Here is an 18,127-nt window from a genome sequence, read left to right as displayed (position 1 = left end):
CAATCCCCCACTTCTTCCACTGCAGCTCACAGCAACTCCATTTGTGAAACCCAAACTCCATTTCAACCGTTCCATAGCTCTAGCTGATTTTTCGTTTCAGAAAGGAAAACCACCGCTAGGTTGTGAGACCGTATGAGATCTCGAAGTTCGCCAACTGTCGAGTCCAATCCCAATCCTCGACAGTTCCAGGCAAGGAGATTCATTGCTCTCGGCGGCCCTGGGCGTCAGGGTCCGCCGCTTTATCGTCTGTGTCCTGGATGCAGTCAAACACTAAAGCAGTTTTCTGCCTTGTATCGCAAATGAACTCATCCTCCCCATTCCTTACTTCTGTATCACCTTTTGCTATCCACACCTGCCGCGGTCGCCTCTTTCTGTTGCCATCATCTCTCTAGGTGTTTGACTCTGACCGATGCTTCTCTAGAGGACACCTAATCCGACACCGACGAGACTTTTCTCTTTCTTCTACTGTATAACATACGTTGAAGGCCTGTCATGGAAGAAGAAGCATCTGATCGGCACGATCTGGCTTGGCCATGGACAACGAGACAGCCCTGAGGAGCAAGATAGCGCCGTGCGAGCTGCCACCCAACCTCGTGTTGGAGATAATGGCACGGCTGCCCGTCAAGTCGCTACTCCGGTTCAGGTGCGTCTGCAAGGCGTGGCGCCACACCATCTCCGACAATGTGGCGTTTCGCGGTGCCCACCTCCGTGCCCAGAAGCCACGCTTGCTCGTCTGGACCAGTACGAGAGAGGACCACAGGAACAAGGTCACCACCATCGGCTTGTACGTGTCGGAAGAGAGTGTAGCCCTCGCGGACACCATGGATTTACCCCATGAAGACGATGCACATTTCTTCGCGCACTGCGGAGGGCTGGTGCTGGTGCCCATGGAGACCGTGGTCCGTGTGGTCAACCCAGCCACACGGCGCGTCCTCCCACTGCCTCCGAGCTCCAACAGTGTAGCAACTGACTGCTTCTACAAGCTGCTCATCCACCAAGTGTTGGGGAACGTAGTAATTTCAAAAAAATTCCTACGCACACACAGGATCATGGTGATGCATAGCAACGAGAGGGAGAGTGTGTTCACGTACCCTCGTAGACCGAAAGTGGATGCGTTATGACAACGCGGTTGATGTCGTACGTCTTCATGATCCGACCGATCCAAGTACCGAACGCACGACACCTCCGAGTTCTGCACACACGTTCAGCTCGATGACGTCCCACGAACTCCGATCCAACAGAGCTTCGAGGGAGAGTTCCGTCAGCACGACGGCGTGGTGACGATGATGATGTTCTACCGACGCAGGGCTTCTTCTAAGCACCGCTACGATATGACCGAGGTGGATTATGGTGGAGGGGGGTACCGCACACGGCTAAGAGATCCAAGGGATCAATTGTTGTGGCTCTATGGGGTGCCTCCCTCCCCGTATATAAAGGAGTGGAGGAGGGGGAGGGGGGCGGCCACCCTTGGCGCGCCCCATGACGAGTCCTACTCCCACCGGGAGTAGGACTCCCCCCCTTCCATGTTGGAGTAGGAGAGGAGAGGGAAGGAGAGAGAGGGGGAAAGGAAAGGGGGGGCGCCGCCCCCCTCCTTGTCCAATTCGGACTTGGGGGGAGGGGCGCGCGGCTGCCCCTTGGCCGCCTCTCCTCTTCCACCACTTGGGCCCATGAGGCCCAATAACCTCCGGGGGGGTTCCAGTAACCCCCCCGGTACTCCGGTATATATCCGATAACCCCCGGAACCATTTCAGTGTCCGAATATAGTCGTCCAATATATCAATCTTCATGTCTCGGCCATTTGGAGACTCCTCGTCATGTCCGTGATCACATCCGGGACTCCGAACTACCTTCGGTACATAAAAACACATAAACTCATAATATAACCGTCATCGAACTTTAAGCGTGCGGACCCTACGGGTTCGAGAACTATGTAGACAAGACCGAGACACGTCTCCGGTCAATAACCAATAGCAGAACCTGGATGCTCATATTGGCTCCCACATAATCTACGAAGATCTTTATCGGTCAAACCGCATAACAACATACGTTGTTCCCTTTGTCATTGGTATGTTACTTGCCCGAGATTCGATCGTCGGTATCTCAATACCTAGTTCAATCTCATTACCGGCAAGTCTCTTTACTCGTTCCGTAATACATCATCTCGCAACTAACTCATTAGTTGCAGTGCTTGCAAGGTTTAAGTGATGTGCATTACCGAGTGGGCCCAGAGATACCTCTCCGACAATCAGAGTGACAAATCCTAATCTCGAAATACGCCAACCCAACAAGTACCTTCGTAGACACCTGTAGAGCACCTTTATAATCACCCAGTTACGTTATGACGTTTGGTAGCACACAAAGTGTTCCTCCGGTAAACGGGAGTTGCATAATCTCATAGTCATAGGAACATGTATAAGTCATGAAGAAAGCAATAGCAACATACTAAACGATCAAGTGCTAAGCTAACGGAATGGGTCAAGTCAATCACATCATTCTCCTAATGATGGGATCCTGTTAATCAAATGACAACTCTTTGTCTATGGCTAGGAAACATAACCATCTTTGATTAACGAGCTAGTCAAGTAGAGGCATACTAGTGACACTCTGTTTGTCTATGTATTCACACATGTATCATGTTTCCGGTTAATACAATTCTAGCATGAATAATAAACATTTATCATGATATAAGGAAATAAATAATAACTTTATTATTGCCTATAAGGCATATTTCCTTCAGTCTCCCACTTGCACTAGAGTCAATAATCTAGATTACACAGTAATGATTCTAACACCCATGGAGCCTTGGTGCTGATCATGTTTTGCTCGTAGAAGAGGCTTAGTCAACGGATCTGCAACATTCAGATCCGTATGTATCTTGCAAATCTCTATGTCTCCCACCTGGACTTGATCCCGGATGGAGTTGAAGCGTCTCTTGATGTGCTTGGTTCTCTTGTGAAATCTGGATTCCTTTGCCAAAGCAATTGCACCAGTATTGTCACAAAAGATTTTCATTGGACCCGATGCACTAGGTATGACACCTAGATCGGATATGAACTCCTTCATCCAGACTCCTTCATTTGCTGCTTCTGAAGCAGCTATGTACTCCGCTTCACATGTAGATCCCGCTATGACGCTTTGTTTAGAACTGCACCAACTGACAGCTCCACCGTTCAATAAAAACACGTATCCGGTTTGCGATTTAGAATCCTCCGGATCAGTGTCAAAGCTTGCATCGACGTAACCATTTACGACGAGCTCTTTGTCACCTCCATAAACGAGAAACATATCCTTAGTCCTTTTCAGGTATTTCAGGATGTTCTTGACCGCTGTCCAGTGATCCACTCCTGGATTACTTTGGTACCTCCCTGCTAAACTAATAGCAAGGCACACATCAGGTCTGGTACACAACATTGCATACATGATAGAGCCTATGGCTGAAGCATAGGGAACATCTTTCATTTTCTCTCTATCTTCTGCAGTGGTCGGGCATTGAGTCTAACTCAACTTCACACCTTGTAACACAGGCAAGAACCCTTTCTTTGCTTGATCCATTTTGAACTTCTTCAAAACTTTGTCAAGGTATGTGCTTTGTGAAAGTCCAAATAAGCGTCTCGATCTATCTCTATAGATCTTGATGCCCAATATATAAGCAGCTTCACCGAGGTCCTTCATTGAAAAACACTTATTCAAATATCCTTTTATGCTATCCAGAAATTTTATATCATTTCCAATCAACAATATGTCATCCACATATAATATCAGAAATGCTACAGAGCTCCCACTCACTTTCTTGTAAATACAGGCTGTAGGAGATATGCCCTAGAGGCAATAATAAATGATATTATTTATCTCCGAGTTCATAATTATGTTTATGTTCCATGCTATAACTGCTATGGTTCTCGAGTCTGCAATAACCACGAGGCTCGGAGGAAGACTCATATGCACGTGTGGAATAATAAACGGTAAAATGTATTCCTAGTCTGGCCTCTAAGACTAGCTCAAGTGTTGCATGATGGTTATGTTTTCCTGATCATGGGCATGTCTATGTCAGCAACCTTGAGGGCATAATGTTAAGAGAACATTTGTGTTGAATCGACCCGGCATGATGTTATGCTATGAGATTCATTCGTCACAAGTTTATTGGTACATAACACAGAGATGGTTAACGTTTGCATGATTCCTTAGACCATGAGAGTATCGAGTTTCTTCATGCTTGCTTCATGAACTTTGGGGTTTGTTAAACGTCATCCGTAATTGGGTGGCTATTACGGCGGCTTACGGGTTCATGGAAAAGTGTGTCAAGTAACTTGATAGCTCAAGATTGGGATTTGCTCCTCCGACGATGGAGAGATATCTCTGGGCCCTCTCGGTGTTACGGTATCCATCATCGTCTGGCCAGACACTTTGTGATTTGATCACGGGGATGCCGGAACATGATAACGAGAAAAGAGAACAATACCGGTAACGAGGTAACTAGCATAGTGGACAAGTTGTTGATCCACGGGAATGCCAACATGTCTCACCTCGGGTATTTGTAACATATCGCGAAGCAACAGGAATAGCACACGGCAACTGGAGGTTCACTCGAATATTTATTCGTGTGGGTATAGGGGTCAATATGGGTGTCCACGGCTCCGATGTTTATCATTGATCGGAAGGGGTTCCGGGTCATGTCTATACTTCACCGAACCTATAGGGTCACACACTTAAGGGTCATCTATCTGCTGAATACTAGACAGGGAGTCTGAGAGAAAATCACCGAAAAAGTTTCGGACACCGAAAAGTTTCGGACAGCGGAATCGTACCGCAGAGAGAGGTCATCGGATAAGTTTCGATGATACCGAAAAGTTGTTTCGGGATACACCATTAAGTCAAATTGGTTTCGGCACATGCCTGATAATTCTTGGAGGATGCCAGAATCATTCTGGAAGCTTTTTGGAATTTTCTGAGATAAAAACCGGAAATGTTCTGGAGCTGCCGGAGCCACATCAGATGCGTTTCGCAGATGAAAATCACTAAAACCGGAATTGTTTCGGAACGCGTTGAAAATCATTTTAGTGGGTACTGGTAATGTTCTTAGCCCACATAAATATTTTCAGTTCGATCAGACGCTGAAAAATGTCGTCGTGAATAGTGAAAATCAGCTTTATGGTTACTTTATGGAAAGCCACCTTTTGGGGCTTTGCTCCAAAAGATCTTGGGGATGACATGGATGGATAGGAGCCATTTTTTGGGCCCCTCATGAGGGTGTGGCCGGCCACATGGGGTATCCCCCCTTGGGGACCCTCTTGTTCCTTGGTTTCACTCCTAGGTCCTTGTGGAAGGACTTCATTCATGTGCATTTTGGGTTTTTTGTGAAACTACCCTACCCCCTTGGGATTTCCTATAAATAGAGGTGGAGGGGCAGCCCTCCACACTCATCCCTTGCTCTCATACACATGCCATGCATTATCTGGCTTCTTCTCTCCCTCCCACGAAAAGAGTTTCGTAGAGCCGTAAGGCTGTCTGGGTTCCGGCAGGAACTAGTTCTGGACGGCGAAGCCCTGCCGGATAGATGACACCGTATGTGTGCAACTCTGTAGAGAGATCGTAGTTTCGGTCTTAGTTCGTGAGTGCCTCCCGAAGGGCTGTCCGTGTGACCGTCCGAGTTTCGAAGGTCCTCCCGAAGGGCTGTCCGAGTGACCGTTCGAGTTTCGAAGGTCCTCCCGAAGGGCTGTCCGCGACACCGTCCGGGGGGCTGTTCGACCGCCTCCTGGAGGGCTGTCTGAGGAGCAGATGAGGGTATACATCCTCGCGGTTGGGAGGTTGTAAATCCTAGCTGCGGGGATCTGCACCGCCGATCGTCATCGACTCTACTTCCCGCTGCACTACGAGTCGGTAACGAAAAAGATCAAACCATGTATGCAGTCTCCATAGTGGTCCTGGGCTGGTGCGTAGGTCGGAAAATTTTTGTTTTCTGCTGCGTTCCCCTACAGTGGCATCAAGAGCCGTGCTATGCGTAGATGCAGGTTTCGATCTAGAATACATGGAGATGTATGCGTATTGCATAATATAATTAGGTAGTAGATGAGATCTATTGCTGAAAATTATTTATGCGGGTGACAGATGAAATCTGTTACCCGAGGTTCTTGTTGCTTCCCTAGAATTTGCGTTTGCTCAATCTCGAGACAGCATGGTGGAATTTGACAAAGTTCTGGCAATCCGTGATCCTGATTGATCATGGAAGTGCTATCAGTTCTTTGGGTTCTGCCGTAGTCAAAAGAAAGATGAAATTCGCAGATGAAAGGGCATTGCAGATATTATCTGCATGGGGGTCATGCGTATGACGAAGTTTAGTATGGGGCTCGAGATTTAATTATCTCGTGTTTCGTACACCCCGAGATGTTAATGTAGCAACTTGAATAATCATACTTGATGATAAAACGTTGGTAGCTGCGGTTTAAGTCAAAACCTTAGAAGCCACGTAAAATAAAATTTTGCATAAACCTATTAGAGGCGTCTAACTTGGTTTTGCAGGATGTGCATGTGATGTGGTATAGCAGTGCTCATACTAATTCGATTATGTATGAGATGACTATATGATGTAATTTGATTAACATGACCTGCGTGTCATGATTCGGCATGATGGCTGGAGCCATATGATTGCACTTTAATGACCTGCGTGTCAACCTTGTTGTAATGCATTATTTTGTTAGCTATAGAGATAGCAATATTATCTGGTGCATCAACAAGGTGGTGGCAATCTTCGCGAAGGTGAACACCGACGCGAATGCCGAAGACGAAGAAATGAAATACTTCTCCGTCAGAAAGGGCTATACCATATCATGCTATTATGAATTGCCTGAGATGTTTATCCCTTATGATGCACCCTTCTTGATTGCGCGGTAGTCGCTTTTATTAGGGTGATCTCTCACTTAAAATATCAAGTAGTTAGTGTTCTCCCAAGTGTAGCACCGTCACGGCACCTATCTTTTCGGGGTGCGCCATGGATGCATGGGTACGAACGACTAGAGAAGTGTGAGGCGGGTGAGGTCAGACCTCGCAGCAAGATCACTTGGTTGTCTTGACGTTCATGGCAGGATCGTCCTGAGCTCGGAACACATGCATCGAAAGATGAGCAAGAGTCACATAGAGATGTGATCGGCAAGTTGGCCTACCGATTAAAATTCCCGTTATGAGATGATGATTCTATGGCGATGAATTGAAGTCTGGATCTTGTATCACTCAAAATTAATTGTGAGAGATATTGATTTGAGTGGGAGCGTACTGTTGAATTAACATGTTTAATTCTCAGTGCAATTAATTATGAACACTGTCTAAGTGTTTCTTGCAAAATAGTTGTAGAATAATGGTTCGCGTTTCCACCTTCCCTATTAAAATTGAATAACTGTTAAATATCTGGTTAAAACTTTACGATTGGTAACGTAATATGAGGATTGTCCTCAAAAGTGCCGAGAAGGACTTTGTCCTATCGCATGCTTTCCGTATCCTCCCGCTAAAGCTATGGATCATGTGACTCTCGTCCTTTGATCCAAAAGCTATAATTCCGTTTCAGTCAAGTGCAATATGTTTGCTTCCATGAAACCCAAACTTCGAAAGTTGGGATAGTTATATGATATTCATGGAACTGAAAATTATTTTCAGATACAAACAAAGTAATGTTTGTTTGCAAGTATTAGTAAAAGTGTTTACTATGCATTTGACTGTTGGGAAAGGGATCCAGAAGAACGCCTGTCATATAATGAAAGGTGAATAAAACAACAACTTAAAGATAAAGGAAGTGTCCAAAGGGTGTTAGTATGACTTACACGCCTAGGAAGTCCGGGGCTAATGCCACTCTTAAGTTGGGTGCTTCTTCTGAGAGTAGGAGAAATACTAAAAGTTAAACTGCTAGAAGTATAAAGGCAAAAGGAAAGAAGACTGGAATATCTAGCTCATGTATGAATGTCATACAAGTTTTTGATGTATAGAAGGCTGGTCAAAGATATAGTTCTTGCGAATTATGGTTAAACATGTTAATCACTAATTCTTGGGTATTGTGAGTTCATCACAAAAATGCCCGCTCGATTGCAGTCTGTTGCAACTCGATGTAAGAACTACTATGGCATGAAAGACTAGCTAGAAATGAGGTTAAGGTATACACATGGAACATAGTAAATGTTACTATACCTTCCATCGGTGTATTGCCGTCTGTATTTATTTTCATAATTCATTTAGAGTTTTACAAACTCTATCCCATTGCATAAGGCATCTTGCAAGAAGGTTGTTCATAAGAGAACTTTTTATGTTCGATGTTATGAATAACACAAGGGCCATACTTTCATTATGAATGAGATGTATGTTATGAATATTGATAATAATACAATACCTCTGGGTTTACTTTTCATAATTCATTTTAGAGTTTCATACACTCTAGCCCATTGCACAATGTTTGTTGCAAAAGAGTTGTTCATAAAAACAACAATTGTTGTTAAGTATTATGAATAACATAAGGGCCATACTTCCATCATCGATGGGACGTATGTTATGAATATTGAGGGTAATATGATACATCCATAACACTGACGCTAAATGTCGCAAGACTAAAAGAATACCACACAAGTGTGGCACTACATTTTGTCACATTGGAGAAACCCGCATGGAAAATTCCATTATGATGGATTTTGAAGTCTTTTTGATTTTGAATCATCTGACACTTGCAACTTTCCTCCGAAAAGTGAAGTGACTAAAATACCGTTCACAGGCCATAAGGAACAAACAACAAACTTATTAGTGATCATACATTTGATGTGTGTAGTCCGATAAGTGTTGTTAGTGGTGGATTTATTTATCTTCAGAAATGACTCAAGTAGATATATGGATATTTACTTGATGAGACGTAAGTCTGGATCTTTTGAAATCATTCGAAAGGTTCTCAAAAATGAAGTAGAAGTTATTGTAACAAGAAAATTATGTTTCTGCAATTTGATTGCACAAAGGAATATTTGAGTTACATGTTTAGCGAATGTCTGATGAGTTGTGAAAGGGGTTTCATAACTTGCACCTCCCGGAACACCACTGCAAGTGGAAAGTCCGTGGAGATGTAATCAAACCATTTATGACATGGTAAGGTCAAAGATGACATAAATAAATTTGCCATTATCCCTTTTAAAGTGATGCTTTAGAGACTGCGGCTTTTACACTGAAAAGAGTTACATCGGGTCTGTTGAAATGAAGCCATGGTATGGTACGCCCAACCATGTTATATCTTTTCTTAACATTTGGAATATGGGGCTTGTGTAAAAGGTTACAAACCTATTCCAAATCAGACAAGTGCTACTTTGTAGGTTATACCAAAATGTTGGGTATTCCTCCCTCACTATACCGAGGCAAATAGTTTTGCCGCGAAACGGTGTGCTTTTAAAGAGAATGGTTCTTTCAAAAAGGTGAGTGGGAGAATAGTGCAACTCGACGAGATAAACAGTATCTAAGTCATCAGATCAAAGGAAAGAGACCTTGGAAGTAATTCCAGAGTTTCCTACTGCGACTGATACGGAAGTCTCTACAATAAAATGTATGAACTTCGGTCGAACTTGCAGCTGAACCACGTAGGCAAGGCTCGTGCAAACCTCTCAGGTGCGCAAACGAGATATTGTTGTTAGACAACATTATACCTACGATACACAAGGAAGCGTTGATGGGCCCTGACTCCGGAATTGGCTAAATGCCAATACAACCCAAGTTGGTTTCCATATAAGTGATTCAAGATTAAAACCTTGATACACCTTTCGGAAGACTTAGAGTCTAACGAATATTTATGGAACTTAAAACTGATATGGATAAAAATGTTTTATCCATAAAGCTCGACTTGTTGAAATAACAAGTTCAAGAGTTGACTACGATGAGGTTGTTTTCATCGTAGCGATGCTTAAAGTCGGTTCGGGTTGAACTAGCAATTAATACATATTTCAATCATGAGATATGAAACATGGATGATAAAAGGATTTCCATCTGATGGAAATGAAAGCTAGGACTTGTATATGATACAGTCCAAAGTAACTTGTCGATCCAGAGGATGCTAGTAGGTATGCAAACTTCAGAGTTCCAGCAATGGACAGAAGAGAGCAAAATGGAGTTGGAATCTTCGTGTTTTGATGAAATGGTCAAAGGGGTTTTGACTTCATCAATGGGTAACGAAGATGCTTGTAATTCAAGAAAGTAAGTGGGAGCGTAATAATATTTCTAAAAACCTTATGTGCTTGGCACATTGGTAATTGGAAATAAATTTCTTGACACGAATTAGGACTTCATTTGAAAATAGTTTTTCGATGAAGTGCTTAGGCTAAATAGCCTCAATATTAGGCATGATGATCTATGGAGATAGATTTACCTAATGGGGCTAAGCAATGAATACATATTGACAAGATGCTAAAACCTTTTAGCATTTAAAACGCCAAGGAGTGATTCTTGCCAAAGTCACATGGAAGGAGTTTTTGCAAGACTCGGTGTCCCAAAACACTGATGAGTAAAATACATGATGCAGATTCCACACACTTTTGTGGTTGGATTAATCATGTATTCCATGGTATGTAGAACAAGCAGATATGTCCGATACTCCCAAGGTGTTGCGAGTATGGATACTAAAGTGATCAAAGTACTGATCGTGGGACAACAGTGAAAGATGTCATTGAGTACTAGAGTAAGTACTGATGATATGTTTTCTTGCAAGCGGAGATCATGAAGAGTTCGTTGTAAAATGTTACATCGATAGTCTTCATCTTTTCACCGTGCGATTTTCGATTTAAGTTAAGGGTTTTGTGTAACACACAATGTGGTGGCACAGTTAGTTGGAACTTGTTCAAACTAGTTACTGTGGCGAATTCTATAACAAGGGCTAAGTATGTTGGCGCTTTAGAAGCGACAAAGAAGATGTTGAATCATATAGTTCATTCATGAACTTAGTATAGTTCCAAGATGGCTTTTGACAATGGGACACTACTGCAGGTAGTTGCTCCATAACTCAGTCTGAGGAATCCAGGTTCGACCTGTGATTCACATACATACAAAGCCAAGTCCACACAAAATATGAATTTTTGTGAAAACGTGAAAACGCGAGGACATGCAAAGATACACACGGAACTGAAGTCGTCAGATCCGTTGGACATCAGGCTATACCACAAGCGAAGCATATTTACACCGGTGTGCCACAGGTGTAAAGTGCATTAACATTAACTAGATTATTGACTCTAGTGCAAGTGGGAGTCTGTAGGAGATATGCCCTAGAGGCAATAATAAATGATATTATTTATCTCCGAGTTCATAATTATGTTTATGTTCCATGCTATAACTGCTATGGTTCTCGAGTCTGCAATAACCACGAGGCTCGGAGGAAGACTCATATGCACGTGTGGAATAATAAACGGTAAAATGTATTCCTAGTCTGGCCTCTAAGACTAGCTCAAGTGTTGCATGATGGTTATGTTTTCCTGATCATGGGCATGTCTATGTCAGCAACCTTGAGGGCATAATGTTAAGAGAACATTTGTGTTGAATCGACCCGGCATGATGTTATGCTATGAGATTCATTCGTCACAAGTTTATTGGTACATAACACAGAGATGGTTAACGTTTGCATGATTCCTTAGACCATGAGAGTATCGAGTTTCTTCATGCTTGCTTCATGAACTTTGGGGTTTGTTAAACGTCATCCGTAATTGGGTGGCTATTACGGCGGCTTACGGGTTCATGGAAAAGTGTGTCAAGTAACTTGATAGCTCAAGATTGGGATTTGCTCCTCCGACGATGGAGAGATATCTCTGGGCCCTCTCGGTGTTACGGTATCCATCATCGTCTGGCCAGACACTTTGTGATTTGATCACGGGGATGCCGGAACATGATAACGAGAAAAGAGAACAATACCGGTAACGAGGTAACTAGCATAGTGGACAAGTTGTTGATCCACGGGAATGCCAACATGTCTCACCTCGGGTATTTGTAACATATCGCGAAGCAACAGGAATAGCACACGGCAACTGGAGGTTCACTCGAATATTTATTCGTGTGGGTATAGGGGTCAATATGGGTGTCCACGGCTCCGATGTTTATCATTGATCGGAAGGGGTTCCGGGTCATGTCTATACTTCACCGAACCTATAGGGTCACACACTTAAGGGTCATCTATCTGCTGAATACTAGACAGGGAGTCTGAGAGAAAATCACCGAAAAAGTTTCGGACACCGAAAAGTTTCGGACAGCGGAATCGTACCGCAGAGAGAGGTCATCGGATAAGTTTCGATGATACCGAAAAGTTGTTTCGGGATACACCATTAAGTCAAATTGGTTTCGGCACATGCCTGATAATTCTTGGAGGATGCCAGAATCATTCTGGAAGCTTTTTGGAATTTTCTGAGATAAAAACCGGAAATGTTCTGGAGCTGCCGGAGCCACATCAGATGCGTTTCGCAGATGAAAATCACTAAAACCGGAATTGTTTCGGAACGCGTTGAAAATCATTTTAGTGGGTACTGGTAATGTTCTTAGCCCACATAAATATTTTCAGTTCGATCAGACGCTGAAAAATGTCGTCGTGAATAGTGAAAATCAGCTTTATGGTTACTTTATGGAAAGCCACCTTTTGGGGCTTTGCTCCAAAAGATCTTGGGGATGACATGGATGGATAGGAGCCATTTTTTGGGCCCCTCATGAGGGTGTGGCCGGCCACATGGGGTATCCCCCCTTGGGGACCCTCTTGTTCCTTGGTTTCACTCCTAGGTCCTTGTGGAAGGACTTCATTCATGTGCATTTTGGGTTTTTTGTGAAACTACCCTACCCCCTTGGGATTTCCTATAAATAGAGGTGGAGGGGCAGCCCTCCACACTCATCCCTTGCTCTCATACACATGCCATGCATTATCTGGCTTCTTCTCTCCCTCCCACGAAAAGAGTTTCGTAGAGCCGTAAGGCTGTCTGGGTTCCGGCAGGAACTAGTTCTGGACGGCGAAGCCCTGCCGGATAGATGACACCGTATGTGTGCAACTCTGTAGAGAGATCGTAGTTTCGGTCTTAGTTCGTGAGTGCCTCCCGAAGGGCTGTCCGTGTGACCGTCCGAGTTTCGAAGGTCCTCCCGAAGGGCTGTCCGAGTGACCGTTCGAGTTTCGAAGGTCCTCCCGAAGGGCTGTCCGCGACACCGTCCGGGGGGCTATTCGACCGCCTCCTGGAGGGCTGTCTGAGGAGCAGATGAGGGTATACATCCTCGTGGTTGGGAGGTTGTAAATCCTAGCTGCGGGGATCTGCACCGCCGATCGTCATCGACTCTACTTCCCGCTGCACTACGAGTCGGTAACGAAAAAGATCAAACCATGTATGCAGTCTCCATAGTGGTCCTGGGCTGGTGCGTAGGTCGGAAATTTTTTGTTTTCTGCTGCGTTCCCCTACACAGGCTTCTCCAAAAGTCTGTATAAAACCATATGCTTTGATCACACTATCAAAACGTTTATTCCAACTCCGAGAGGCTTGCACCAGTCCATAAATGGATCGCTGGAGCTTGCACACTTTGTTAGCTCCCTTTGGATCGACAAAACCTTCCGGTTGCATCATATACAACTCTTCTTCAAGAAATACATTCAGGAATGCAGTTTTGACATCCATTTGCCAAATTTCATAATCATAAAATGCGGCTATTGCTAACATGATTCGGACAGACTTAAGCATCACTACGGGTGAGAAGGTCTCATCGTAGTCAATCCCTTGAACTTGTGGAAATCCTTTTGCAACAAGTCGAGCTTTATAGACAGTAACATTACCGTCAGCGTCAGTCTTCTTCTTGAAGATCCATTTATTCTCGATGGCCTGCCGATCATCGGGCAAGTCAACCAAAGTCCACACTTTGTTCTCATACATGGATCCCATCTCAGATTTCATGGCCTCAAGCCATTTTTCGGAATCTGGGCTCACCATCGCTTCTTCATAGTTCGTAGGTTCGTCATGGTCCAGTAACATAACCTCCAGAACAGGATTACCGTACACTAGTAGAAAAAGGGTCAAATGTGAGACACATTAGTGCCGGTTTGCATTTGAGCCGACACTGATGTGTCCATTAGTGCCGGTTCAAACGGCTAGGCGGGAGGAGATCTTTAGTACCGGTTCAGTGCGAACTTTTAGTACCGGTTCATGCCATGAACCGGTACTAAAGAGGCTGGGGCCCGGCCAGCCCCTTTAGTACCGGTTCGTGGCATGAACGGGTAGTAAAGAGGTTGTGTCAGGTTGTTTTTAGTCCCACCTGGCTCTCCTAGCAAGATTTTTAGCAACTTAAATATGTTACTTCTGAAACTATCACAAGCACTTGGTCTTCATTGAACTCTATGTGTAGAATTCGTGGTCGCAATATGAGTCTTCACCGGTTTCTAAACCGTTGAGGACTCATATTGACAATTCAGATTGTACACAAAAAGATCGTTGATAATCAATGTATTTTTTATGATATTCAATGGTTTTTAAACTTATTTGAACTCCAGCCCATTTTTGCGTTCAGTATGCAGCATTCAAAGCGACGTCATCAATTTCCAACACGTTCTGAAATCATTTGCTGTTTAGTGAAATTGAAAATCACTACAAAATGATCTCTGAAAATGTTGGAACTTGGCATGGTATCATCATTTCACCCGCATAGCATGTGCAAAAAAGTAGAGAGGGTCACGGCGAAAACTGGACGCACTTCGTATACAAACTGGACAATCTCTTTCGAAGTATCAGGGTTTCGGACGAGAACTCATCTGTTACACGGGCACTTCAATGTTTTTTAAACTTATTTGAACTCCAGCCTATTTTTGCGTTCAGTATGCAGCATTCAAAGCGACGTCATCAATTTCCAACACGTTCTGAAATCATTTGTTGTTTTTCAGTCATTTACCGATTTGTTTAGAGAGCTAAATGGCCGTGAAATTGAAAAACACTACAAAATGAACTCTGAAAATGTTGGAACTTGGCATGGTATCATCATTTCACCCGCATAGCATGTGCAAAAGAGTAGAGAGGGTCACGGCGAAAACTGGACGCACTTCGTGTACAAACTGGACAATCTCTTTCAGAGTATCAGGGTTTTGGACGAGAACTCATCTGTTACACGGGCACTTCAATGTTTTTTAAACTTACTTGAAGTTGTGCGCCCCCGATTTGACCGTACACTAATCATGCACGCAAATGTGTACGACCAAGATCAGGGACTCACGGGAAGATATCACAACACAACTCTACAACATAAATAAGTCATACAAGCATCATAATACAAGCCAGGGGCCTCGAGGGCTCGAATACAAATGCTCGATCACAGACGAGTCAGCGGAAGCAACAATATCTGAGTACAGACATAAGTTAAACAAGTTTGCCTTAAGAAGGCTAGCACAAAAGTAGCAACGATCGAAAAGGCAAGGCCTCCTGCCTGGGACCTCCTAACTACTCCTGGTCGTCGTCAGCGGCCTGCACGTAGTAGTAGGCACCTCCAGTGTCGTGGGTGTCGTCGTCGACGGTGGCGTCTGGCTCCTGGACTCCAACATCTGATTGCGACAATCCGGTATAGAAAGGGGAAAAGAGGGAGAAAAGCAACCGTGAGTACTCATCCAAAGTACTCGCAAGCAAGGAGCTACACTACATATGCATGGGTATATGTGTACAGGGGCATATCAGTGGACTGAACTGCAGAATGCCAGAATAAGAGGGGGATAGCTAGTCCTGTCGAAGACTACGCTTCTGGACATCTCCAGCTTGCAGCATGTAGGAGAGAGTAGATTGAAGTCCTCCAAGTAGCATCGCATAGCATAATCCTACCCGGCAATCCCCTCCTCGTCGCCCTGTTAGAGAGCGATCACCGGGTTGTATCTGCCACTTGGAAGGGTGTATTTTATTCAGTATCCAGTTCTAGTTGTCATAAGCTCAAGGTACAACTCCGGGTCGTCCTTTTACCGAGGGACACGGCTATTCGAATAGATAAACTTCCCTGCAGGGGTGCACCACATAACCCAACACGCTCGATCCCATTTGGCCGGACACACCTTTCTGGGTCATGCCCGGCCTCGTAAGATCAACACGTCGCAGCCCCACCTAGGCTCAACAGAGAGGTCAGCACGCCGGTCTAAACCTATGCGCGCAGGGGTCTGGGCCCATCGCCCTATGCACACCTGCACGTTGCGTACGCGGCCGGAAGCAGACCTAGCCCCCTTAATACAAGCGCGAGCTTACGGTCCAATGCGGCGCGCGCCACTCAGTTGCTGACGTCAAAAGAGCTTCGGCTGAAACCACGACGTCGGGATACCCATAACTACTCCCACGTAGATGGTTAGTGCGTATAGACCAAATGGCCAGACTCAGATCAAATACCCAGAACTCGTTAAGCGTGTTGTTTATCCGCGAACGCCGACCAGGGCCAGGCCCACCTCTCACCTAGGCGGTCTCAACCTGCCCTGTCGCTCCGCCATAAAGTAACAGTCGGGGGCCGTCCGGAACCCAGGCCCACCTCTACCGGGGTGGAGCCATCTGTCCTTTCAGCCCCCTCATCAGAATCACTTGCGGGTACTCCTCGAGCCGACCCGACTTTAGTCACCACATGTGTCATGTATATAATGTATATAGCATATACCCGTGATCACCGCCCAGGTGATCACGGCCCGATAGTATAGCACAGCAGACGGACAAGAATGTAGGGCCCCTGATGGAAAACTAGCATCCTATACTAAGCAGTAGGATAGCAAGTAAGGGGAACAACTGTAGCAACAATGACAGGCTATGCAACAGAATAGTATTAATCGAAAGCAGTAACATGCTACACTACTCTAATGCAAGTAGTAGAGAGTAGAGTAGGCGATATCTAGTGATCAAGGGGGGGGCTTGCCTGGTTGCTCAGACAAGAAGGAGGGGTCATCGGTGACGTAGTCGACCACAGGGGCATCAGCATCGTCACGGGGTCTACCGCAGAGAAGAGGGGGAAGAAACAGTAAATACATAGCAAGCAAGTGCATAACAGGACAGTAGACAGAGCTAGACGTGTTCTAACGTGGTATGAGGTGGTACCGGTGAAGGGGGGAAACATCCGGGAAAGTCTTCCCGATGTTTCGCGTTTTCGGACAGACGGACCGGAGGGGGAAAGTTGCTAGTTCGATAGGTTAGGGAGGTGTGGTGGACGAACGGGCTGCGTATTTGGATTCGTCTCGTCGTTCCGAGCAACTTCCATGTAGAAAGTATATTCATCTGAGCTACGGTTTAAAAGATATGATTTTCTAAAGATTTACTAATTTCTGGAATTTAAGTAATCATTTAATTTAATTCGAAATTGTATTTACGACATCAGCATGATGTCATGCTGACATCAGCAGTCAGCAGGGGTTGACTAAGTCAAACTGACATGTGGGACCCACCTGTCATTCACTGTTTAGGTCAATTAGGGTTTAGTTAATTAATTACTGTTTAATTAAACTAAACAGGATTAATTAACTTAATTAGTTTAGTTAATTAATTAAAATTATTTTTATTTTTATTTTATTTATTTATTTATTAATTAATTTATTATTTTTATTATTATTATTATTATTTATTTTTATTTTATTCCTATTTTTATTATTATTTTTTTTTTGTTAAACCGTTCTGTGGGCGGGGCCCATAGTCAGTGGCCCAGAGGGCCTTAGCGGTTACGGGCGCGGGGGATACGAGTGCTGGGCGATGCGAGCGCCCGACCCAGGAGAGGGTCCAGCGGCGCAAACGGGCGCCGGCGCCGGGCGACGACCGGGACCGCGGCGAGGGTGGCCGGAATGGGGCGGCGCTGGCGATGCGAAGGCGGGCGGGCACGACGGCCGCCTCGGTCGTGCGCGCACGGGGGAGGGAAGTGGGGCGCGAGCGGGCTGGAGGGCACGCCGGCGCGGCAGCGCAACGGGGGCAGAGGCGGGAGGCGGGGCGCGCGAGGGGTCTGGCCGCAGCAGCAGCAGAACAGCAGCAGGCGGGAGGCGCGGGCCACGGCGGCGCTCGGCCACGCGAGCAGGGGAGCAGCGCGCGGCGGCGGTGCGTAGAGGCTGCACGGGGGGGGGGGGGCGAGGTTGCAGAGGAGCAGCCTCGGCATATCAGTACGCGGGTGCACGACCGGCGGGGCGTGGGGAAGAGAAGGAGGG

General features: G+C 45.3%; 1 protein-coding gene across 1 annotated transcript; it reads left to right on the top strand.

Annotated features, from left to right (window-relative positions):
• Positions 1-533: 533 nt before the first annotated feature.
• On the top strand, positions 534-17,410 carry LOC109786690 (F-box protein At2g40925-like). Its single transcript, XM_073511444.1, has 2 exons — positions 534-1,010; positions 17,402-17,410. Exons 1-2 carry the CDS (start codon positions 534-536, stop codon positions 17,408-17,410), a joined length of 486 nt encoding a protein of 161 aa, XP_073367545.1.
• The last annotated feature ends 717 nt before the right edge of the window (positions 17,411-18,127 follow it).

Source organism: Aegilops tauschii, chromosome 3 (genome assembly GCF_002575655.3).
Source record: "Aegilops tauschii subsp. strangulata cultivar AL8/78 chromosome 3, Aet v6.0, whole genome shotgun sequence".
Taxonomy (NCBI): Eukaryota; Viridiplantae; Streptophyta; class Magnoliopsida; order Poales; family Poaceae; genus Aegilops; species Aegilops tauschii.
The sequence above is the reverse complement of the archived record's forward strand: the minus strand, read 5'-3'. Positions and strand labels throughout refer to the sequence as shown.